Source organism: Hippocampus zosterae, chromosome 6, assembly GCF_025434085.1.
Source record: "Hippocampus zosterae strain Florida chromosome 6, ASM2543408v3, whole genome shotgun sequence".
Lineage (NCBI taxonomy): Eukaryota > Metazoa > Chordata > Actinopteri > Syngnathiformes > Syngnathidae > Hippocampus > Hippocampus zosterae.
In genome coordinates this window covers 4,664,110-4,689,483 of record NC_067456.1, presented here as the reverse complement: position 1 = coordinate 4,689,483, position 25,374 = coordinate 4,664,110, and the positions used below count along the sequence as shown (strand labels likewise).

Sequence of the window (25,374 nt, the reverse complement as noted above, 5' to 3'; positions counted from 1 at the left end):
TCTTTTAAACTTCCCGACAGCTCAAATGAAATGCTAACAGTTGAAGGGAGCAGTACATCAAAATGTATGAAGCCGCAGTTGGTAAATTGTCACTTTTGTGACCGACCCCTGTGCCATCCCAGCGAGCACGACGCACGCACAGCATTTGGAATAATCGCTTTGCCTCCAAAACGGGGAAGGAGGCCGAACAAGCCGCTGGCCGGACCTCATTTCAATAAGAAAGCGTCCAATGTATTTGAGGAAGTCTAATCTGCGGCTTTTCAAATGCTTCATCTTTGTATTTATTTTTTTTCCTGACAGGCAGAGGGAATGTAGCGATGGTACGTAGACAGGAAGAAAGGATAGAAGGTTGCTTGGCGCATTTCTTCAATCAGCGCGCCCCACCTTTTCAGCCTTGGAACTTCATAACCATGGCGGGGATGTCATGCTCGCGTATCCTCGTCAGCCAACTGGCACGCTGGCTTGACTGATTGCCTGACTTATTGCCGGGATGACGATTTGACCATCTGCCCACCACGTGTGTGCGCTTCTTTTTTTCCTGTTCTTTTTTTTTTTTAAAGCGTTTTGCTGGCAACTTGACCTCACATAAGGAGAGTGAAGTGGATGGATGTGAGGATTTTTTTTCCCCAAGTAAATTCAGCATACAGAATATCATCAGGGAAAAATAACCAGTACAAAATCTCCCGAGTCTGCCCCCAGCCCCACAACCCCTTCCAATAGATGATCAAATTCATCCATCTATACATTTTTCGATGCGATTTTTCGATACATTTTCTCCTCACAAGGGTCGCGGGGGGTTGCTGGAGCCTATCCCAGCTGTCTTCGGGTAGTAGGCGGGGGACACCCTGAACGGGTCGCCAGCCAATCGCAGGGCACACAGAGACGAACACCCATCCGCGCTCACGCACACAACTAGGGACAATTTTGCGTGTTCCATTAACCTGCCATGCATGTTTTTGGAATGTGGGAGGAAAGCGGAGTACCCGGAGAAAACCCACGAAGGCGGTTTGCAAACCGGGGTGAACATGCAAACACCCCACAGGAAGACCCCAGCCGAGATCGAACCCACGACCTCTAAACCATGAGGTCGACGCGCTAACCACTGGGCCACCGGAGTGCGGCTTTAAGGCATGGACCAACTTCCCTTCGCAGGTTTCGGTCACTCTTGAAAAGCTCACATGATTAATCCATCAGCATTCCACTTCCCTATTTAGTCGATTCTGATCACCCCGCGGTATCAGTTGGAAACGGATCTCCAAGTACGACCCGATGAGAGAAAACGCAGCTGCTCCGCCATTTCAATTTCCAATGACCAACTACTGTCATCGACCTCGTGGCATTTGTTTCGGTAGCCGTTCCTGCAGTGTAAACGAGCAGAGGCAGTAAAGCAGCCACCTGTTGTTACCTGATCGTGTCTGGACAAGCCCAGATGCTGTTTTATTGCGACATAAAGGGGCCAGTGAATGGACCTAAATAGCCAACTAAGCACTTTATATGGGTGCATGTTCTCAGGAAGCAGAGCCGAAGCGTGACGGGAGTCATGTAATTCCGCCAACACGTGAAAAGGGGGGGGGGGGGGGGGTTGGGGGGGTGGGGGCACTAGCGACAGTGGACCAAATTTGACTGGAACAGAAAACACCACAAGTTGACAAATGTACTGTCAAAACAAAAAAGGGGTTAAAAGGCCTTTGCATATGTGTTTGTGCCCCGAGCAGAGGAGGAGAAAGTAAAAAACATGTTTTCTATCTTTCGGGGGTTCCCTGACTACGAGGCAACCTGAAGCTACCCCTCAGGCGGCTTGCGCGTGTTTGTTTGGTGCGTGCATGTGTTGCTGTGCATCCCCGATGCGGAATAATTACCCTGTCATCTTTGTCAAAATCCTCATCCTCGTCCTCCATCAGATCCTCCATTGCTTGCTAGTAGAAAGAAAAAAAAGTAAAATACAATCAGAGGTATAAATCATTTATGTTGCAGCAAAGATAATAAACATTAGTACAGCAGTTTTTGGGAGTCAAATTAATGTTGAGCTGCAACCCTTTTGTCTGGCGACTGTCTTTTCATGAATGTCAGGAGTGAGTGGACGCGTGTGTGTGTGTGTGTGTCTGTTGTCATTTTACAATATCAATTGAATCCAAACCAATTTCGGATTTGTTTTTAATTCAAACCATTTGTATGCCCCTCTGTATGTATCAACATTATTTAATCCTATTTTGTTAGCATCATGCAATTTCCGTGAACAGTGTACCCTTTTCTTCCTTGAACTGAAGGTTACCAACAATTCCAGATTTGGTTAGTTTCATAGTTTTTGCACACATTGGAACTGTTGTTCAGGCTTAAATTGGGTTTGCTATTTTTACAACAACAACAAAAAAAAAAACAATTTGAACTTTCCAATGTATTGAAAGTGGTTGCGCAATGTCAGTGCAATGTGAACGGCTCAACAAAAATGCCGTGTTTCGGTTTTTCCTGAAAAGTGATGGTTGGGTGTGCATGTTCTTCAGTCCCTCTGAAGTCCCGAGACATGAAATGATAAAGACATAAAAGGAACACAACAAAAACAACTGGTTGTAAAAAAAAAAAAAAAAAAAAAAAAAAAAAAAACGGATTATGAACAAAATCAGAATAGGACACCTTAATTTCACCATGTTTAACGTTGGGTTATTGTGTATCTTATTAAGGTTTGTGTCGCGTCACAAAAATCCCACTTGCAGTTAAGTTACCAGCTAATTTTTTTAAAAAACTTAAACCAAAATAAAAATAATAAGAAATGCATGACAGCGTATTGAAAATGAAGGAATGTGTCATGTTTCAGTTTGTGACCAACAGGTGGCACTGTGGGGCTTTTCCCTGCAGCTGCTCACCCGTTGGTCGTCAAATACAACCTGCTCCTCTCTTGTGCCTGTTTTTTGGGGTCCACCACCACTTCGCAATCATGACAGAATATATGATAACATCTCGAGTCTCCAAGCTCACATAGCAAGCACACAACTTGCACTGCGTATGTAATCCTCACGATTATAAGCAAGCCAACAAGCGCACGAAATGTATTCCAAATAATCTCCATGCATCGATCGCCGCTCCATTTGTTCTCCACCCCTGCTGTCAATCATTCATCAATCACACATCTAAAATCCAAGCTTGTGCAATTGCCCTCAATTTAGTAAACAAACAAGCGCATGAGCTGCCACCCCCTCTAACCACATTGTTGTGCCGCATTCAGTGCTGGAAAAGCCGTCAAACCTTTTTGACTGGCCTCATCGCCCCCACACATCCCGCTCAACAGCGCTCACACCAGCTTGGAGACATCCACAAAAAAAATAATAAAAAATAATCATGACTTAAAGGGACAATAGCTTTTGTCCTTTTTTGTTTTTCAGTGAAGTAAGTGAGCAAACTATGTGGCAGCTGACATAAGCCTCTTATGTAAATGCCGCTTCCCACACAAACAAAGAGGAGTTCAGAACAGCAAGCGGGTTGAGTCAATAGTGCGCCGTGTACTTGCGTATGCGTGTGTACGTGCTCTATCAATAACTCCCAGTCAGCCGGGCAAGTGTGTGTGTGTGTGTGTGTGTATGAACGGCACTCCTTATTGAAACTGTATAGCGGCGGGTAATTCCCACTTCACAGAGATGCCGTCACCGCCCCGACAAATGAGCTTGACTGCTCGCATCCGCATGGAATAAATTCACGGCTATGTTATATAAGTAGCAGAAGGGGAAAGTCTTGTTCTCAGCCACGGCAAAAAAAAAAAAAAAATGTCGAAGAGGTATTGTAATATGAAAGCCTTCTGGCTCCTCAAACAAATGAGCTATAACTGTTTATAAAGTCATCACGGTTCCACCCAAATCCTTTCATCCGTGCCAAAATATAAACATAATGGATTCCTCCACACAGAGGCTTTGGAGGGGCAACGCCTGGCACACACTCTAAACTTTAAACAAAGGGAATGAGCGTGAGCGAGTTGGAGAAGCATGACCTAGAGAGACAAGAGAGAGAACGATGGAGTCGTTTGTCTCCTCCCGCGCTCCGCTCCGCTCCGCTCCTTCCATCGCCTCTGGTTACACGGAGACGTCATGTTTCCCGCGACGAGACGATGTAAAATTAATATATAAAAAGGCACGGAACATGTCATCTGCCCTGAAGATTGCCACGACTAAACGCGCATGCTGAAGGTACTGTCTCACTAAGGGTGGGATATAAATTACCTCTGAATTCCAAACGTCTTCCTTTCGATTTGCCTCATTCCTTCTCTCTTCTCAGACCTGTGTGCTCAATGATATGATTTGGCTGCTTACCCCAAACCCCGACCCCCCCCCCCCCCCCCCATTATCATGCTGTTTGAATTACTGTCATTACAGCGGTGGCGGCCTCAAAGCCAAAGCCGTCGACTGGATGGCGGTGAGCTCACATTGCCCGCAGAGCCGCTCGGGTGAATTCAATATAGACGAGAGGTGGAGATTAACATATTCAAAACCGATTGAAATAATACAGGGATGACGCGGGGTGCTCTCACAGATTACACCGTGCCCCGTAAATTCATAAACATGGTGATAAAATATAGTGCATACACAAAGCCAAATGACATTGAGAGTCTTAAAATGGCCGCTGAAGTCTATATAACACATTGAGTTACAAAAAAAACCAAAAACCTTTCTTGGATGATTGGATCGGTTCCCTGAAAGTCATTTACAAAATTGCTCAAGTAACATAAATTTAGACCCCAAAGTTGCCAATCCAGTTATTTGTTTCCAATAGCGCTGGAACTCGGTAAGTTCACAGCTGAGTTTGAGACTTTCCCATTTGGCCTAGACAATCAACTCGAGTAAAACGAGTCTTTGAGTAATTTGAGTACATTGATTTAAAAAAAAAAAACAGCTCCAGTCCTTTAAACTGTTTATTTGGTGTGCATGGTGGAGGTAGACAGTCAAGCTAGCTGTAGCAATGGTATGCATGGCGGTAAAATGCCATTAAGGTGCTAGCAGGCCAACTTCAAAATAAAATCTTCTAAAAAGTGCCTTTGTGTGCTTTTATTTTGAAGTTGTCCGTGGGCCGCGCTTGGATCGTTGGAGCCCGGTATAAAGTTTAAATTTCCATCGCATACGCAATGTCCTCCTGAAATCATGTTCAATCGCTAATTAAGGACGCTAAAAAAAATAATAGTTAAGATGAAACTGTAGAATGTGTCGCCCGTTTCCAGCTTTAGCGCTAGTGGCTGGCAGCGAGCCGATACGCAAGTGCCACGGACAAGTTGGCAGGAACCATTGAATTTCGTTTCAAAGGCAATTTAATAAGCAAAAATGACAATGTGATGCTGATACTGGGACAAATTGTATGCTACGCTAAAACAATGTTCATCAATGTCCTTCTTGGTGTTCCCGTACAGCAGGGGTGTCCAAACTTTTTGCCAAGGGGGCCAGATTTTATGTGGTAAAATGTCGGGGGGCCGACCTTGGCTGACATTCTTTACATTGAACAACAATATTGTTCAACAAATTTTAGTAAGCCAGTCTGATTCACATTTCCATTTTTATTTTAATTTCAGCAATCTTAAGGATTTCTTTTGGTTCATTTGAAACAGGTATATCACATGCAACTGCTTATTCACTTGACTTTTTCTTAAACAGAAGTCTCCTGAGTGCAAATTGATTGATTTGAAACATAAAATGTATCACCATGACTTTTCAATAGTCACAAAACCTTTGACTCGAACAACAGGGGAATGAACAAGCAATACACATATCCACAACTGCAAGGATCATTTGAAATATGACATATCAGTCAATATAAACACGGAGTGATGTCTTGTTAACTCGTGAGTGATGCCCTCTAGTGTCTAAATGCTATTACTCATTTAGTGAATGCTATTACTCATTTAGCCACTAGAGGGAAGCAGTACTCTATGAAACATCACTCACCAGTCTACGAGACCTCAGTCAATGCAACACGTGTTCCATTGCGCCCAAACTGCGGGCCAGACGGCACTGATTTTATGACAGGGGCCGAGGGCCGGATGAAATTCGACCGCGGGACGGATTTGGCCCCCGGGCCGGACTTTGGACATGGCTGCCGTACAGTGTAAGCAAGGTCCATCAATGCACTGGTGTGGGACATTTTGACCGAACATCACACAAAAATCATTTCACTCAATTATATAAAAAGATGAACCAGTGCTAACATCAAAAATAGTAAAACATTCAAGGAGCCTGTCCGCATTGGAGTTGATAAAAATGTTTTTCGCTTTCCATTCACAGCTTTTCACGAGACAGAAGCGCCAATCGTGTCACTTTGTGATCGAAATTCTACTGGCTTCAACTTCATTTCAACGTCCTTCTTTGAACTGGAACGTAGTTCATAAACTAGTCGCATGATAAATAATAGACATGATTTGAAAAAAATGAAAAGAAAATAAGAAATACAGATTGTAAACTTGAATAACTTTAATCACACCGGCCAATGGATTTCCTCTCTTGCTTGCGGGGGGAACCTCTTTAGTCTGAGCAGGCAGAGTTCTGCTATCTGCCAGCCTAACCTTGCCAATGACAGCCGCGGGGGGAATTGATGCCTGGGCAGACATTCCAGTGAACATGAAGATATACTTTCTCCTTTTTTTTTCCTGCGATGCCTCCATCCCTCCCTCCATTTCTCCTCTGCTCTCTCTCTTTGATACGGTGGGAGGGGGCGGAGGGGGTTTAACCTCTGCAGCTGCCGAGGTTGCTGCGACTTGCTTGGCTGGGGGATGTCCAAGGCCCTATACTTGGGATGCACTGCTCATGAGTGTATGGGCATGCGTGTGTGTCTGTGTGTGCGTAATGCCGACGCCACACTTTCTGCCGACTGAGGGAAGGGCTGCGAGTGTGATAAGGGGCTGCTGGCTGGGCTTGGTTGACCCATGCGGGCCCTTCACAAGCTGTCAGAGGTGGGGGGGCCCTCAGAGAGCCCCCCCCCCCACCTTCCATCTGCACGGCCCCAGCCAGGGTTACCCAGCAGGGAGCTAGATTGGGGTGAGGCCCTTGTACCACTGGGACTGCAAGATGGAGGGAGAGGGGGAGGGGGGGGGGGGTGAAGGATGGGTCCGTATTAATGAAGAGCCGCCTTTATTATTCCAATGAAGAAACGCAATGTAAGCCATCTTTCCTCATTGCTTATTTGCTGACATATTTGCTTATCATTGCTGACAGCATAATGAGTATTATAGAACCTCATTGCCTATTGTCAGAACAGTTCATGTTGGTGAGATTTCGCCCCCTCCCGCTAATGAGAAACAGTCACGTTTACCCCAAAATATTTTAGGGGGAGTCAACTGCATCTTTAGGCTATCGAGTACAGTTTAGAATCTGGCCTCTTTTAATGGCACAGACAAATACGGTAGCTCCAGAGGCGGTTTGCATTTGTTTGTCGGGGAATGCGGCATTAGCGGGACACGGGTGTGAAATTTTAGGTTTCAGTATCACTGTCATGCAAGCACCCACGCTGGGTTCTGTGTCAAGGGATGCAGCAAAACTGAGCCGAAACTCTGCATCTCTACTCGGTCTCGTATAGTATTTGGAAAAATGCTACGACAACAATACCACTTTACCACTTTTTTTTACCCCCGGGCGGCTCATCAGCTAGTAATGAACCTTCGGCCCACAAAAGTGTTGTTGCTTGGTTCAACTTTTTGTTCATCTTCATTGCTTATCGCGAAAATAAAGAGATGTTTAGCGCTACTAAATAACTAACAATTTCATGGCAATGCTTGTGGGTAGACAACATTTTTTCGCTAAGATGCCCGCGCGATCGTAGTGAGCCACTGCCTGAGCGGCGCAGTGGCGGCGCGGTGAAGTAGGTACGTTTTGAAAAGGGACAGACGGAAGGACAGACCGCGTGCGGGGCGAAGCGCAATATATATATATAGAAGATTATAGAAAGCCGCATGTAAAGAAAAAGTTACATGAATGTTGAATTTTCTTTTGCAATTAAAACTGTTTTGCGAATTAAGATGTCACGCGGACACTGGCAAACTGAACTAAGCTGTTCAGCTCGGCTTTCTTGATCATATATTCTTGATACGTTTTGTCAATGGCCGAATTGACAGCCAGTGCACGCTTGTTAGACTGCAGAAACTTTCTGGAGGCTGGAGCCCAACATCTAAAGTAAAAAAATAAAATAAAATAAAATAAAAAATTACAACAGGCTTGCTGCAGCGTCAAAACAACAACCAGAAGTGAGGCAGACGCCGGGATTTGCCGTTTGCAAAGAGCTCAGGTAGTCACAAAGGTTCACGGTGATGAAGGGAGTCAGACAAATGGGTGGAAATGAAGAGAACGCAACACGCAGGCGTGATGAAACGGGAGGCCGGGAGGATTCGGCAGTGGCGTTCCTGATCCTCCCGGTGCTCCCGTCCCGCTTCAAACTCTGCTCGTCGCCTGTCTTTCCGTCTCTGCCGGTTTAAGGAGAGCGAGAGCGAGCACAGATGAACGTTGCGGTGCCGGGGTTGGCACCGGGGAAATCAGTGGGGCACAGGCGCTCCTAGTTAAAAGTGACATGACCTTTTGATTTTGTCACCTGTCACCAAACGCCATGTCTGACTCTGCGCTGAGGAGCGCCTGCCACCCGCCGCCGCGTTCCTCCTCTTCTCCTACCTCTGTCGCCCCATCACTCCCAATGCCTCTTTTCCTGTCTCCTGCTCCCACTCCATCCCTGCTTTTCGACAATCATTTACTTTTCAGACTTGCCGTTCCTATCGGGTAACGTGGCGGTGTGACTTTCTGGCGGTCTAATAGGCTGTTTCCTCTTTTTCCTCCCAGCTTTCTTATAATATTTACTTCCCGTACCTGTGTTGTGCAGGGCTCTTAATGAGGGCAGATGTCACGGCGCGGTGTGTTTAAAGGCACTGAGTTTTTTTTTTTTTTTTCCCTGGGAAGATGGCTCGGGGTGAAAATAGATGAGATAAAAATGGCTATGAAGTCTTGTTCTCGACTGATACAAAGCTATACATTATTAGCGACTTCCAAATGAGCAATGCGCCGCTGTCACACCGACTGCTTCACAGTCAAGAAAGTCAATACGAAACTTGTGCAAGTGAGGCATGCGCGGTGGATTAGATGCGCATTTCAGTCGAATCTCCAAAGTTCGACGCAATCTGTTGTGCACTTTTTAATTTGTTTCACAATCAAATTGGCGCATCTACAGGCAATGTTGAAGCATTTCACATTCGTTATTGTTTAAAAATGTGTTCAGTGAATAATAAAACGGAATAAAATAATATAACCCTTTGCTGACATCCAACCGGCACAAATGGAGAGCGACTAATTAGGTTTTTGTGGAGCGATACTGACAATTTGTCGCATACTTTTTTAGGTTTTGCTGCAATAAGTACATCCCAGTGTCAGCGATAGAAAACTGGTTGAAATCAATCAAGCTGCAGTGACACTGCAAGGTTGAAGTGACACAATTCAGTTCAGTGCCATAGCGATGTAAAAAAAAAAAAAAGGATATCCTAAGATCTGAATCAAGTCTCTTCTAAATTTGCATAACAATCCAGTATGTATCCACTGCGGACTTGACATCTTTGGAATACTTCAATGAACTTCAACGTATACTCAACCATGTCTCTCTATCCAACCAAACAACGTAAATAAAAACATTCCAGTCACACAGCTACCCTATAGTTATATGCGTCACTAAGGCCCGCTGTACACGAAGCATCATGGCCGAACGCGAATGAACTCTGCTGCACAGCTGAAATTCAAAATATGAATCGCAGATAATATGACGTTGCAACGCCGCGGTGTTTACGTACAGTATTCCGCATGTTGCGTTTTACAATAATACTTAACAATATTCATAATTTCATATACACCTGTGGCTGAAAAGCAAAGCATGGAGAGTCTCTGTTGTGAGGTAACCATGGCAACAAGCCTTTCTTATAGATTTTCTCCTTGATTTTTCGCCAGTTTCCTCTCTGCGTAAAAGACACACTGTAGCGAGGATGATCCACTTCTTCCTTAACAGCTACTTATTTGTGGCAAAATATGATACAGGACAGTTATATGCGACACATTAAAAAAAAATGTTTTCGACAACACCAGGGGTTGCAGTTTTTCCATTGCACTGTGATGGTTAAGGTGTGCAAGGGGCGACGATCACCTGGTGTGCGACTGTGAGTCATCAATTGCATGCTTCACTCGTTGTGTAGTGGACCTTAAAATGTAAAAGGAAATGGACACTGGATAAAATTGGAATTGGACACTTGGACCGTACACAGTGAGCATTTTCCAGCCTCATTGTGACGTTTCACTTTTAAGTCTATTTATTGATTTGAAGAATTCGACTTCCGATCTCGGCGGCGATTAAAGACACGTGACTGTTGTGTGGAAATTGGAGCTAACTTTCAATGTATGCTGTTAAGCAGACGGTTGTCTAAAACTGCAAAGTACCTTCTGGCCATTTAGCTCTTCTCTTGTGTAATGGCTTTCCAGATTCAATGGTTGAATCCAAGCAATGGTCTGTAGCGTCGGATAAAGAGGAAAGTCCTCCAGTGTGACGAGACCTAATTGCCCGTCATTTTGTGGTGGAAAGAGACATGAGCGTCTTCGCTAGGTGCCCTCTGCGAATGTCTGCACAGCAATTAACACATTGATAGCATCTGCGACTGGCATCTCGAGGCCAACGGAATGTCTTGGAGGGATTTCTGTTGGGGATGAGCGTCGGCCGAAAGGATGTCGAGCACGTTCATGCAAGCAGGCACAAATACGGAGAGCGAAATGCGCTCTCTGCAATAAAGGTTGAGACCTTTAGCAACTACAATGAGAGGAGATGTGGAAATGTGTGAACTGATACGTTCGTGAGGGCTTAGCCAACAATCTCCATTGCAATTCGTCTCAAGGGGAACAGATCGACGAGGGGCTGGCAAATCCTTTCGAACCAATTCCGAACCAAACCTATCCAATCATAGACGTTGCTTTGTCTACCGGGGCACAAAAAGGTAGCATGGCATAATAATAATAATAACAATAATACATTTTATTTGTGGGCGCCTTTCTAGAAACTCAAGGACACATTACAACAAGCAGTTAAAATCACGAGTACAATGTTAAAAACAACATAAAATAAGAAAAAATAAATACAACAAAAATAAATAAATAAATAAATAAAATAATGCCTTTATGGTCTGAGTGAATAGGCTTGTCGAAACAGATGTGTTTTGAGGCTGGATTTGAAATGCGTTAGTGAGTCTGAATTACGAAGGTCAGCTGGGAGTGAGTGAGGCATGATGGCTACTTGAATGTTGAATGTTCAACGGACTCTGTCCTTCACTGTTTCTTATCTATGTACGTCTTTTACATATTGCACACGTTGTTCGGACCGAGACAGGACATAACTGAAGTGCCCTGTGTTACAGAGGCCACATTTAAATGAAATGTGTCACAAGACATGTGGTTGGATGTCGGTACCGTCTTTTCCGGATTATAAATCACAGGGTTTTTTTTTCATGGTTTGGCTGTGGGTGCGATTTATATTCTGGAGCGATTGACTTGTGAATTTATGAACACATTCTAGTATCTTTTCACGTGTCATTTTCACATTAAACCACAAGAGGGTGCTCTCGATCTGGGTTGATAAGTCGACAACAATACAATACAATACAATACAATACAATACATGCTGATTTATATAGCGCTTTCACAACAGCGGCAGCTGTAACAAAGCGCTTAACAAAACAGTTAAAATAATAAATGAACGTTGTCTACTGTCGTGAATGCGTACATAGATATTTGGGATTTTCTTAGTCTTGTGTGCTGCTACTAGTGCACTGTGCTACCGGATTTCCTCCGCTTGAAATGTGACACTCGGACACTGACCACATTGCAGGCTGCCTTCTTGTTGAGCAAAACCAGCCTACTGGCAATTTGCGGTACTACAAGGGGAATGGAATATAAACTTTGAACCAGTGCGGGTTTCCAAAAATTATACTGGAAGGGAGGAGAAGGTCAATTAAGAGGCTCTTCCACCTTGCAGCTGCAGGGGACACACACATCCAGAGAGGTTAAAAAGGCCTCCTCTCCTTTCGTTTCGTTGTTTGATTTGAGAGGTCATGTTTTGGCAAGACGTGCAAGTCAAGTAACAGCGTTGAAGAGTCAGGATCCATAGGTCAGAGTGCTACATGATAAGAGAAGAGGTCAGCGACCTTGCTTGGTCGTGTCACCTCTTTTAATCGCTGTTCCGAGGGTGCTGCAACTGCTTAGCAGGTACCGGTCAAGGTTGGGGGCGAGGGTAAGGAGTGCTGATCCGAGATCTGTTTGCAAGGCGGGCATGTAAGCACACAACGGGCGGTGACCCTGAGTGGTGAATTGCAGCATGCGGAGAAGGCTCGTTATTTGTTTCTCGGCAGGCTGCGTCGTGGCGTGAAATGGGAGAAGGGGTCCTCACATTGAACCCATCGCATGAATCAAGGCCCTTCAACTGATTAGGAAGTCTGGATGAGAGTCTATACGATTTTTGTTGTTGTTGTTGTCTGTTTTTGTTTGCGCTTTCACTCTCGGTGAGTTTAACACACATTGCCTTGGCATCACCGTAACCCCCGCACTTTTGGAAAACCACAGCGCTCCGGTTGCTGACCAGATAGCTGGGCTCGGCGCGATCACTCCGTTTGTTCTGTAAAGTAATTAAAGCGCTTCTTTCCTTTTCTATTTGTTTGTTGTCTCTGTCAAATATAGAAGGGGAGCCGTGCCTTCGGTTTGATGCAGAGGAAACCGCGCACGCCGTCGACTCTCGCTGTAGTGTCTGAGAACAAACAGGGACGAGGCTCGCGGGACACGCGTGTGCTATGTGCGTGTGAACACGTGAGAATCGTGAAAGGCGGCTCCAGTATTGTGCGTTACATTTACTCTGCAGCAAAAAGCACAATTTCAGAGAGAAATTCATCTGGCTCGAATTTGATAATGACGCAGAAGCTATCGGCGCACCATTTGCTTACTTTCAACACAATTACGTCTCATATTGGTCCAGTACAGTAGATTCAATTTCCCCATCGATACCTCACGGGTGTGTTTCTACGGCGCTCAGCGGAGTCCGTACAAAGGGATTAAAGTTGTACACGGACTCATAATATCACACCGATGGGGTAGTTGCAATTAAAAGCAAAACAAACACACACACAAAAAAAGAAATTCCAAATAATTTAAGAAGTGAACGGGAATTAATTGTGGCCCTAAGAGGCACTTACAACCGTATCCACACAGTTTTAGTTTTCCAACCAATTGCCGTGACACTTGAGGGGCAATAGTCCCTTTGAAAGAGGAGAGAAAAGCCATTCGGCATGGAGTGGGAGTTGCACGCACTTACTCGTGCGTGAAGTAAGTGGGAAACGTACAAGAATGTATAACCTCTGTTGTCTCCTTTTAATTATGAAGTGCGTGGAAGAGGACTATCGTGAGAGCGGGCATGAATGGCTAGGAAGGTAGAGAGAGAACAAATCATCACGCAGGGTTTTGGCTGGAGGGATGAGAGGTAGATGTAGTTTTGTTTTGAGTTTGTTTGTTTTTTTTTGTCAAGCAATGTCGCCATCTACCGGCGAGTAGAAATTCTTGTATCAAATCCAAGCGTCATTCACAGTTGGAGAGCTGGTTTTGTTCAACAGAGAGAGGTTGTGAACTAAATGATGCAGCATAAAATAATACAAATGAATTGAATTCCATTTTGCTTCACCGACAGGGTACAAGCAAATAAGAGGACTATGAGACAACTGTAGTTCTGACACACATGGTGTGAAATTCTCAGGTTTTTGTTTTGTACATTTTTTTTCTTCCATAATGGAGTTTGTTCATCACAATTAAAAAAGTGCAAAATTGGTTTTGAATCCCGTCCAGTCAAAATGATCTTTAAAAGGGGGGGAATAAATGCTGTTAAACTGGCGAGACAGACGGCCGGTGACTATCCAGTCTGCTAGTTGGTTATTTCCAAGTTTGACTCAGAGAAGACACTTATTAAAATTAATCACGTCATTCTTCACGCTCACGCCGCAAGTCCTGCTCTCGCTTTTCACTCACTCGCTCCGCTCCCCGAAATGTGCCGGGCCATGATTAAAAGATGTCCGTTTCCCATGACATTGCGTTGACATTATTTAATTGGTAGAAGAGATCAAAACAAATGAATGAAATAAATAAACCACCAGGTAAGTGGCGTAACGTGGCTGAATGTGTCTTCCCATTATTTCTTTCCTTTCTTTGCCTCAAAGATGGCAAAATGAGAAACGTGAGATTGCACATAGGGATTTTTTTTACCCCCCCGCCCCGATCTCCTCCCTCCTCCACGTCCGAAAATAATACACATTCATTTCTACATTTGCATACATTTTACGGCTGTATTTTAATCCAAAAATGAGGTTCTAAAAGCGCGGTTAGCATGTTCCTCGTCATTGTTTCTATTCAAGCGTTGCCTTTCGGGTTATCTCAGCATCCGTGCCGGGTATACTCTGTTGCACAGTAGCTAAGTATGATTTAAGTACATCTAATCTTGTAGAATTATACTTAAATGTGATCATATTGTGGAAGAGACAAGAGCGCCGTGTCCCCATAAAATAATGGCGCCACAGTTTTAACGGTGCATTGTGTGCCCTTGCAAAGAGGCTTTTACAGTGGAATGAAAGAAAGGCGGAGGGATATCGGCCAGCTTCCAGAGGCCACACTCACCACATCTTGTCTCGTATCCTTGCCCGATGCGATGAGAATGTAGTTCCAGGCCAAGGGCAGCAACAAAACCAGCGGAATCATATAGAGTTCAAAGTTCCACACGAGGATGACAAAGAGCTGGAATGAAAAAGAAAAGACACAAAAAAGTACGCTATTTACTCAATGCGAACGTCTGACGTAAAGCCCCGTCGCGTGAGAATGCGTGTCGGCCATGTGCGTGATTAGAGACGCTGCGCATTCATATGCAGAATCATAACCTCGGTGAAGCAAAGCGTAAAAAATAAGACGGTGCCGGTAACAAAGGTGCGAGCCGGCTGGCACTGAGCCCGGGTTCAACACCCTGACCCTCAGGGCTCTGCTTAGGCCTCGAGCAGAGGAAAGACGGTATAGGGAGGATGAGCCTCGAGCCGTCAAGAGTCTCGTCCCCTCATGCCAATCATCCCGGGAGGGGTGGGGGGGGGCGAGGTCATTGATGGTTTCGGAGCCTTCCGCGCAAAAGCCCGGCGTCTGACCTCACGCCGGCCACACCCTGAGTCCCTAACCCTGTCACTCCAAGCCGCAATAGCCCATCCAAGACTTGTAAGGCTGGCCTGTGCACCCAGCTGCCAAAACCACAACCTCTGCGCCTCCCCTCTCATCACCAAACAAGGAAGGCACTCTCTGAATATTAACCTTTGGTTTAAAAAAAAAAAAAGAAAAAACAGCATTCTGCCCCTTGACAAGCCTTCTTAGTCTCTGTGGGAAAGAGAAATCGCTAATGACGCGGGCTGGTTATTTTACACTGGCATTGTGTTGCCGGTAAGAGTGAAAGAAGGCGACATTTGAGCTCATGCAAATGGAATATGTTGTGGGAGGGGGGGGGGGGGGGCACCTAAATTTGCAAAAATCAAATGCTGAAAAGGTTGATATATATTTTAACGTGTTTTGAGGACACGTGGTGCACAATTATACACATGCAGACTCAATAATCTAAAATGCTATACATAAATGCACAGTTGCCAAATATTGCACTGAGGCACTCTTTTTTTTACCTGCACTCGTTGCGTTTCACGACTATCCGTTTTGTCTGCTTAAAAACTAAAGTTTCCCCATTTGTTGGACTCATAAAGGCCCATTGTACTCTCAAAAAGAGAGCATGTGCATGTGGTTCTGTTCAAATATAGGCAAAAAACACAGACACATTCATCGCTCAGCCGTCAGTATAGAAATTTCTTTGCACCCACCCACACAAACACAAGCATCGCGCCATCTGAAAAAAAAATAAAATCTTTTGTCTTCTTTATCACAGAAAAGTTTGGAAACTCATAACCATACAGATTTTCATGAAGGGCGGGGGGGGGCTTAAAGTGAATGTGAAATTAAGCCAAAAGAAACCAAGCATGAATTTAAAGATAACAGCTTTCAAAAAAAATGGCCACAATGGATGTATTTTTCATTTAAATAAATAAAATTGCTGGTCAAATAAACAATACGGACTCCCGAAAGGACCAACTTTTCGGTCTCTTTTGGAGCCAACTTTGCGTGCGTATGCACCAACCTGGGACAGTATAATAAAAAAAAAAAATCCAAATGAAATTGCAATAATTAATGTGTGTTTCACTTAAAGCGACGGCACCACATCCCACTCCTCATAAATAACACACAGAAGTTCTTTGTCGGTGCAGCTCACAGCAACTCATCCGAACATTCTAAAATTATCCAACTTCCTGGAAAACCATCAAGACTCCAAACGTGCACGATCAGTTACATTAATTAAAACACGTCTAATGACTAACTGTGCAAATGAGATGCCGACAAGCGTTTGCTTTAAAAAAAAAAACTCAAAGGAGTTCTGTTGTTCTTTTAAACGTGTTCCAGTAGAAGCTATAAATAACCAGACAATTACAAACAATTTGTTATTTGTGTTCTAAATATAAAGTAAATAACAAGAATAGTCGTACTGGCATCACATTGCTTGAACAGAAATCTACTACGCAATTACGTGAACGTCCACTGTTGGAATCACACACACTGCACCTTACTGTCCTGATGTTTGCCTCACATCTTGAAACCTTCTTTCATATATTTAAAAAAAAAAGAAAAGAAAATCTTCCCTGAAGGTTCTTAACCTGTGGCCGCCCTCTCATTTCTCTTCCATTTGGCTATCGTCGCTGAGGGCAACATTGTGACAGGCAGCTGGAAGAACCACCCGGCACCCGGGCTCAGAAGCGGACGGCCCTGCCCAGTCTCCGTGCCCCGCGGCTGGTTAACGGTGGCCCTGCGGTGCCGGGGACCTTTCCTGCGAGACTGGTCCATCACAGCCCCCCCCACCTCGCCATCGCTCCCTACGCTACATTGCAAGCTCTTTGCCTGGGGATGAGGGAGTGGGAAGGAGCCTGCTGTGGATGTCAGTGACCACAAAAAAGGCAGAGGGAAAACAAAAACAACGGAAAACAGGACAATCAGACATGGGGGGGGGCAAAAAAAGAGGGTAAATGCAAAGTGAGGCTGGAGATATCTTGGAGGGGAGTCATTGGAAGATGGCGCTTATTTTGAAGCCGTCTCTGATGGTCTATCGAGATAACATGCACCTAAGAGAGAGATTCAACCTCTCTGATAGGAAAATATTTTGTATTAATAGTGAATACAAATATTTAAATATAGATGCAGTTTGTGTCTTTATACACAAACTGCATATATATATTTATATATATATATATATATATATATATATATATATATATATATATATATATATATATATATTAAATAGTTGAAGAAATTGCATATTTTTCTGTTGTTTGTTGTAGTGTGCATTAAAAACAAAATGGCCTTGCCTATTTTTCTGGTGCCTCCAAAATAAATTTTAAAAAAGGTCATTTATTGATTCAACTACAATTTCACCAAAAGTGATCCACAGCCAGAATGGTGTTTAATTGTGCTCTACAGTGAAGAAAATGTGAAAATAAACTGAATGTGATTAATAATTAGCTGAATAACCATAAACCACTGTGGTGTATTTTTAAGATGTGCTTAATGAGCAATTTCAAAGAGTACAAATTATTAGTAAATCAATAATAAATAGTAAATTATAAGTCAAAACGGACCATAACAAAACACGCTAAAAGCAAAGTCATCATGGGATCATTTTGGCTGGAATAACATTCGGCAAAAATCAATAATCTAATTGCTTCTGACAATCCCTACAGTTGGATTCCGCAAGTCTTTCATGCTTGGTTCAACATTAAGAAAATCCCCTGAACACAAAAGGATGTCAACAACATGGAAAAGTCCAAATGTTTTATTCAAGCAGTCGGTGCTCATGGAGAGCTGGAGCCCTGCGTTATTTGTTTCAAAACACAGCCCTCGTCCTTGCGGCTCGGAGCCGCGGCACTGTGGGAGGGTAATATTCAGTACTTTGGGCTTACATTAACCACACACCAGGCAAACTTTTCCCCTGTTCTGTCTCAGTGGAGTGAAACCGAAGTTTGGATTTCAGAGGTCGCCTTTATCTCTCTTACATCATTTTCCATGCTGGCACTAAGTGTTGCCAGATAGCAAGCACAAGTCCTGTTAAGTTTGATGTAACGGGAGAGGGGGGCTGGGGGGGGGGGGGGGGTCTGTGTCCTGCTTTGGACCAGACCTCCGCGAGCATCATTGATGGGGCTAGACTGCCCCCTGCTGTACGCCTGTAGAACGCACCAGCGATCGCTGTGCTCTTTGTCCAAAAATCAAGCCTGTATGAACTGATCGGTCGTTTAGTTTCGTCAATAAAAATCCGAAGACACTTGTACAGTTTATCTGCCACGTTCTTGTCACTCGTGAGTCTCTTTCTCAGGCGATTCAACTCTGACTTGATATGCGGTGTTTGCCCCTGACGCTATTTTTCAACTATGAAATGACGAGAGCGGTAAGATGTTCAAGTCCGTCGTCGTTCAAAGTTGTCTCTTGCTGTGGGCAAAGACGAAGACCCGATACTTTAAAAGTTTTAAAAGTTAAGACAGACCCTTTGAAGAGGAGTCAAAGGACCAATTTAAAGAGACCTCGACTTGAGTGTCGTGAGTGACTTCTGTAGTGTGTGTGCGTGTGTGTGTGTGCGTGTATCACACTCCAAGACATGTGAATACACACATCAATAAATGCTTCTGTAGCTGTCTTTGCTTTTTTGCCTTTTTTTATTATTATTTCAACAGCCTGAATTTTTATCTAAATGCAAAGCAGGTGATAGGTGCTCCACTTTCCTCTCAAAGTAGCTCCCTTGTCTGGGCTCGCTTCCTGATAAGAGTCCACCTACTTTGCCTGACATAAAAGCGCCCGGTATCATTTCCCCTGCCTCTCCCGGCTCAACGCCCGCCCGCCCTCACCCTTCCCGAGCCTCACAAAGCTGCCTCTATTTGCCTCCCATTCGAAGCCCAATTGCAGATAAAGTTACGGTAAATGTGTTTGGAGGAAGAGCCGCTGAGGCTGGTTGGTGCTCCCCCGGGGGGGCATTGACGGCCTTGTCTTGCTGAGGCCGCGAGGAGACCTGGCGGCAACACGCGAACAGAACCCAACTCGGTTGTGGCACCAGATTTTTGGGGGAGAAGCACGGACGGCTAGATGGACGCAGCGATAGATAGGAAGACACACCTTGCAGGTGTGGAAAGTGGAAAAGAGGGAGGCAAGTGTCATCCCGGCACACAAGCAGACACCTGCCATCCTGCGGGACAGGAGGTGACGGCGGGCCGCTCCACGGCGCCAAATGCCTCGGGCGAAGCTGCCGCGGTGGCTGTTTTCACCCCCGGGACGGGTGGGAGACGGAAGCGTGGGCGTGACAGAGCAACGCTGCATGTGAGACGACGCCATCTCTGCCTTGCATGTGCGCGCCGTGCCAATGGAAATGCCAAATCTGACAGGGGGGGGGGGGGGGGGGGAACGCAGCACGTTTCTGCCGAATGAATGTGAAACGGCATCGTCTTAAATACAACGGCCGCCGTTGGAAAAACTGCGAATCAACCGACATGCCGCTTTTCCCTCCTCGAGGCTCCCTTACGTGAGTTATAGAGCACACTTAAACGTTTAGGAGCTGCCACTATGCCACCTCTGCAAGCCAGCGAGCTCCATTCTGAAAAGTTAAGTGCAACATCTGTCCAGAAAGACAGAAACGAACACACACACACACACACGACCGTAATCACACACAGACGTGCACCTTCACAAACGCACCACCTTGGCCAGATGCCCCCCCCATAAAAAGCCACTTAAAGAGATGAGCGAAGTGATTAAGAGGCCTCTGGAAGTGAGGGAGGAATGAGAGAGTGATGAAGAAATGGAGGAGGGGGGGCAGAAGGGGGGGGCACCTGTGTAAAGGAGAGAGGTCCTAAACACTGATGCTTTTAGCTAAGTGCACACTCCTACGCCAACACACACACACACACACACACACACACACGAGTGGGAGGGGGGGGGGACGAAGAAGAGAAAAATGATGCCTGAATTTCAGCCTTTCAATAAACTATAAAACATATTGTCCTTGGCCTAGATACTTGTTTTATTGCCTCAAAATATTCCATTTGAGCATGTACAAGAAGAATATATTGTTACTCCGAACTGAATGAACTTTATGCTTCGCTCCTTCCTGTGAATGGGACTCCCAAGGATGTCCCCCCCTTCTCAATGCTGCACCTTCAAACTCTTCTGACCTTGTTTTCGACATTAATTCATTTTTGGCACTTCCCTTTTAATTTCTTAAAGGCACGGCGCAAGGACAAGTGCAGTCTTACTGGAGCGGAAATGTGCCACTTGAGCGCACGCACGCACACACACACAGCCAGGGAAATTGTTAAGTGATCAATACGTGACGGCCATGTGAGCTGCGTTGCCTACCCCACACTACACTTCTAACGTTATTACTTTCATCACAATAAAATACATCAATAATGCAGGCTGGAACAAGAACGGTGCCTTCCAAGCGGTTATCCAATTAAGCACTTATTGCTGCTCGAATCAGAACGCCTGTTAATGAATCGGCTATGACTGTATCGACCCGGCAGGCTTGACATTTGTGTGACTTATCGTGTCTGCGCATTTGAAGCGACGTCTACACACCACAAACGCGCAGATGCTCCTCTGCGGAGATTCCCATTCGAAGCAGCTGTTGATGTAATAGCCGGTGTTGATGAGGAACGTGATGCAGCGCCTCACTCTGTTGAAGTTGCGCAACAGCAGCTGCAAAGCAGATGGGACACAAGAATGGAAGATGAACATGGGAGGTCAATTGGAACTAAGGATCAATAAAGGGGGTTTAATTATGCACGTTATCGTTGATGTCAGTGATGGCGATGGAAGACTCCGTGTGAAAATTAATTAACATTAAAAATGATATTTGGGAAGTGTACTTTTCTGATCATTTGCAGCCCTGTGACGGTTTTTTACGCTATCGCATAGCTATGAATCAGCTCCGACAAGCTACTTTTCTTCCGACTAATCAGCAAGCAACAGGAGGGGTACGCTGGCACCAAACAGCCCTCGCGGCCTCAAGGGGCGAGCCTTCCAAAGCAGCCAGTGACATCATCATCGTGAGACGCTGACATGGGTCATCTTTATGAGTCAGAGGTGAGATTGAGATTCTGCCACTTGGGGCGGGGAGAAGAGCGGGCCGGAGACGACATAGGAGGGGGGAGAAAAAAAAACCGGATCGAGAGTTGAAACAAGGGCGGTATGGGAGGCGTTTGTGTGCGCCGCACTGTGTTGGCTAGTGATGTGTGTGGCAGGGCATGGCGCAGCATTGACTACTAAGCCCAAACGGTCACTCATATGACATGTGTGATGTGGGCCGGCCCCTGCTATTCAGCCCTTTGTGCCGCTGCCACACTGAGCGGCGTGACAATGAAGTGCAAAGCAGCAGTGGCAAAAAAAAAAAAAAAAAGGGCCATCTATAAGGACGGCCAATCTACTTATGCACCCCGCAGTTGACAGCTTGACATTTCTATTCACCCAGTCGAGGTGGATGCGAGGCGGCTGACAGATGAGAGAAGGGAGAGAGGAGAGAAGAAACAAAAATGAAACGCTGTTTTCCCCTCTTCAATCACCTTGTTTTATCTTGCCCACACAGTTGTCGGGGCTTTACGAGATGCCGCTCGGCCGGCTCGCTGGTTAGCGCGGATGACGGCGGGGCAGGACGTGGGGTACGCTGTGGGGTTTTTTTCCCCACCCCAACTCTAAATCTGAGAATACAAATGCGCATTGGATCGTCTCGGGCAACTTTAATTTTTATTTTGTTGTTTATTGGACTGAAACTCCTCTTTGAGTAACAGGGATACGTTTTTGGTATAGCATTAGCAAATACATGAAATACAGCCACATGGCATTTAAGTTCAAGCAATATATATATATATATATATATATATATATATATATATATATATATATATATATATATATATAATATATATATATATATATATATAAAAATCCTTTAGATGACAGAAACGAAATGTTAAACTTAGTGGGGCTTTACCTGGCCTGTAAGTGGAATACTTCAAAATTTTCTGAGGAAGTAATGTGTTAAGGACTACAGGACTGGATAAAGTGTACATTGAAGCTGAATATTCTTCTTGTTTTGCTTCTTTCTTTTTCTTTCTTTTTTTTTAATAAAGTACTGTTGGTGAGAGTTGAAGTCATTTTTTTTTCAAAGGATTTGAAGTCGTACATTTCATGATCGAGTTGAATTGTAGGGAGCAGGAACAGCCAACAAATACAATTATACAGCTCAGTTCAACCGATTCAGGGTGTCCCCCGCCTACTGCCCGAAGACAGCAGGGATAGGCTCCAGCACCCCCCGCGACCCTAGTGAGGATCAAGCGGCTTGGAAGATGAATGAATGAATGAATGAATGAATGAATGAATGAATGTGAGGGTCACTTTTATAAGTATTTATTTTGCGGTTCATTTGATTGCACATTTATATAGTTGGTTCTCTATGGGCATACAGGACATAAGACCAATAAAAAGTAAACAAAAAGCATTAAAAAATTAATTTGCAAATTAATTTGTACATTATCCCCCCCAAAAATGTGTACTTATTATGTGTCCATTTATTGCAAGCATGATTTTTATTTTTAAGTGACAATATGGCTTTATATAATTTCTCAATCTATTTCGAATGTTTATTTTGGTGTGTAATAAAGTTAAAATAGTGATCTGTTTTTCCAAAAATGAAATCTTATTTTCTATTTACGTGACGTGGTGTAGAAGAATTAAAGTCGCTATAAAAAGTGCTTGACCTGTTTGGACACTCTGGGCTCCTCCTCTATGTACTTCTGCTCAATGGGGATCAATGTCCGGAGACCCGCCTTCACCTGGAGGACAACGGAAAACAACAAAGTCAATTTTTAGTGTTGAATAAAGAGGCAACCACCAAATTGACATATTTATTGCCACATGTATACAGTATAAGCCACACGCACTCATGTGTGGTCGGAGCAAGCGGGTGGGGATTGGGGGGCGGGGGTGTTTAGCAATAAAATGGCGGCTACAGGACACACACACACAGTGACAGACAACTGGCGAACAAAGGAAGCCTTCTATAATTAGACCCCAAACGAGGATAGGGGGGGGGGGGGGGGGAGCACACCGGACGAGGAATGAGGGAAGGCAGAGACAGAATACGAGGATAGGGGACAAATATTGGTTTTTTGGTTTGAAATTCGTGAGGAAAATCTAAAAAGAAAAAAAAAAGACTTACAGCATTAAAAATCACGTCTATTTCAAGGAAGATGACCCCTTTCGTTGGCCCTGTCAGCTCCTTACTTTTCAAGGCGTAGGCTTTGCGTTCTCCATTTTGGATCTGTGGGAGAAGGGACATGACAGGCGTCTGTCTGGCAATACCCGACTGAATCGGCTCCCCGGGCCACCTTTGAACCCCAGCTGCCGGCGTTGACAGGGAACCCAAAACAACTGTGGCAACTCTGACAAGTACCTGTTCATTACCCGCAGCAGCTCGCCTCTGTCAAACAGAAATTAACTATCCTGGGGAATCACGCTGTACAGCCCGGCGCGGATTTATATACGACACACGCTTCAGTCGCAAGACACATGTATAGAAAGATTTTTGACGCGAGATGGCGAATGGTGTCATTTCATCTCTCGATCAGTGTCATTTTCATAGCGTCTCTCACTCACGCGCTTACTTTCTTCTCATCTATCAATCTTTTTTTGACTCGTCGTCGTCGTCCTGTCATTTCAAACGCTAATAGACTCATCAGCGCGTGTGCGAAAATAACCTATGCTTTTAATAACTTCAATGGCGTCTCTTCATTCCGAATGTTTCACGACGTCGGACTCACCTTTAGTAAAGGGATGGCTACTTTCCCCAGGAAATCGGCGCTTCTGTCTCGGTCCTCGTCGTAAACGGTGACCTCGAGTACTGAGTGGATGTCCTTCACGTTACTGGATGACATGGCCAGACGACAACGGTGAACTGCATGCTAACGGTTTCAAAAGCTAGGACGCCACACAGAAGCTTAGTTTCATATTGAAGAAAGGTGAAGGCGGTATAAAAGCTTTTCACGGGTCCTTTACATGTGCGTAAACAAAAAGTACGTTATTCGCCCTTGGACTACATTTCTATCAAGTGGAGTGGTGTCACAATTGTAGAAAGTAGGCTAGCAAGATGGGTGATGTTATGTATAGAAAAGAGGCTAGGTGGGCGACGTGCACTCAAAGAATGATTAAATGAACGCGTCCCATCATTGGGAATTCCACATCTTTGGACTCAATAAAAATGTAGCAGAATTTAAAGATCGTATGTAACATTTTGATCTCTCTCATTATCACCCTGCTACGGTATACACAGAACCAGGATACGATAGAGAACCATTTGAAGCCATTTGAAAGCCTCTTGAACAGAGACAAAAAAATAACAACAGGGATTGTGTGTGTGTGTTAATACAAGTTTTAACCTATGACTATACTTACAAAGTGAAGACCTTGTTCCACTCTGGGTTCAGGTTTTTGTAAACGGTGTGAGTCTGCAGCCGATCATTACTCAGCTCCACTATGCAGAATGGGTCACTCTTACCTAGATAAGACAACGAGAAGAGGAATACAATTTTTTTTTTAAAAATGGATTTGCGCTTCACTCTCAATTAATAAAAGAATGAGTTGGAGGAGGTATTGCGTGTATTTATTGAGTTATATAATGTAAAAGGCAGAGGCAAGAAAATATAAACTAAATATGACACACAAGTCCTGGGGAAAATCTTAAGAGGACTCAAAATCGTAAGACTAGCTATGACGATTAAGGCTCAATGAAGTTGGAGTCGAGTTCAACCCCCCGGTGGCATTCATGATTTTTGTGTGTGTGTGTGTGCGTGTGTGTGCACACACATGCAGGTGCGCTCAGGTTTGTCCACGCGTGAGTGTCATCGATCTATGTGATTTTCTCCAAATGTTGTGACAAGGGCAGGACATTTAGTAGGTGTGCAAAGCAAATGTCACCGTGATCAATGCGCTGCCGTAGGTGTTGCCTCTCATATCAGTTGGGGGGTGGGGTGGGGGTGTCTTATTGATGTGGCAATTTTCAAAGGGATATCGACAGCTACGACTCAGGCAATACAAAACAGGATACATTTGGAATGGGGCTATATAGTTCTCCATGCAGCTGTGTATGTTTGTCTTTGTTTTCCTGTTTTCGTTAATAAAGGAAATTTCAAGCCTTTATGGAAAGGAACCAAATTTGCTA

General features: G+C 44.6%; 1 protein-coding gene across 6 annotated transcripts in view; it reads right to left on the bottom strand.

The window, feature by feature from the left end:
• The window catches only part of mctp1a (multiple C2 domains, transmembrane 1a), a 91,354-nt gene that overhangs the window by 25,074 nt on the left and 40,906 nt on the right, over positions 1–25,374 (bottom strand). For all 6 annotated transcript variants that reach the window (XM_052067382.1, XM_052067381.1, XM_052067385.1 and 3 more), the window contains 7 exons: positions 24,609–24,711; positions 23,978–24,080; positions 23,377–23,478; positions 22,916–22,990; positions 20,739–20,858; positions 14,673–14,789; positions 1,860–1,916 (listed from right to left, as the gene is read on the bottom strand). In XM_052067382.1, the coding sequence (XP_051923342.1) occupies positions 1,860–1,916; positions 14,673–14,789; positions 20,739–20,858; positions 22,916–22,990; positions 23,377–23,478; positions 23,978–24,080; positions 24,609–24,711 (677 nt within the window). The remainder of the gene's footprint in view (positions 1–1,859; positions 1,917–14,672; positions 14,790–20,738; positions 20,859–22,915; positions 22,991–23,376; positions 23,479–23,977; positions 24,081–24,608; positions 24,712–25,374) is intronic.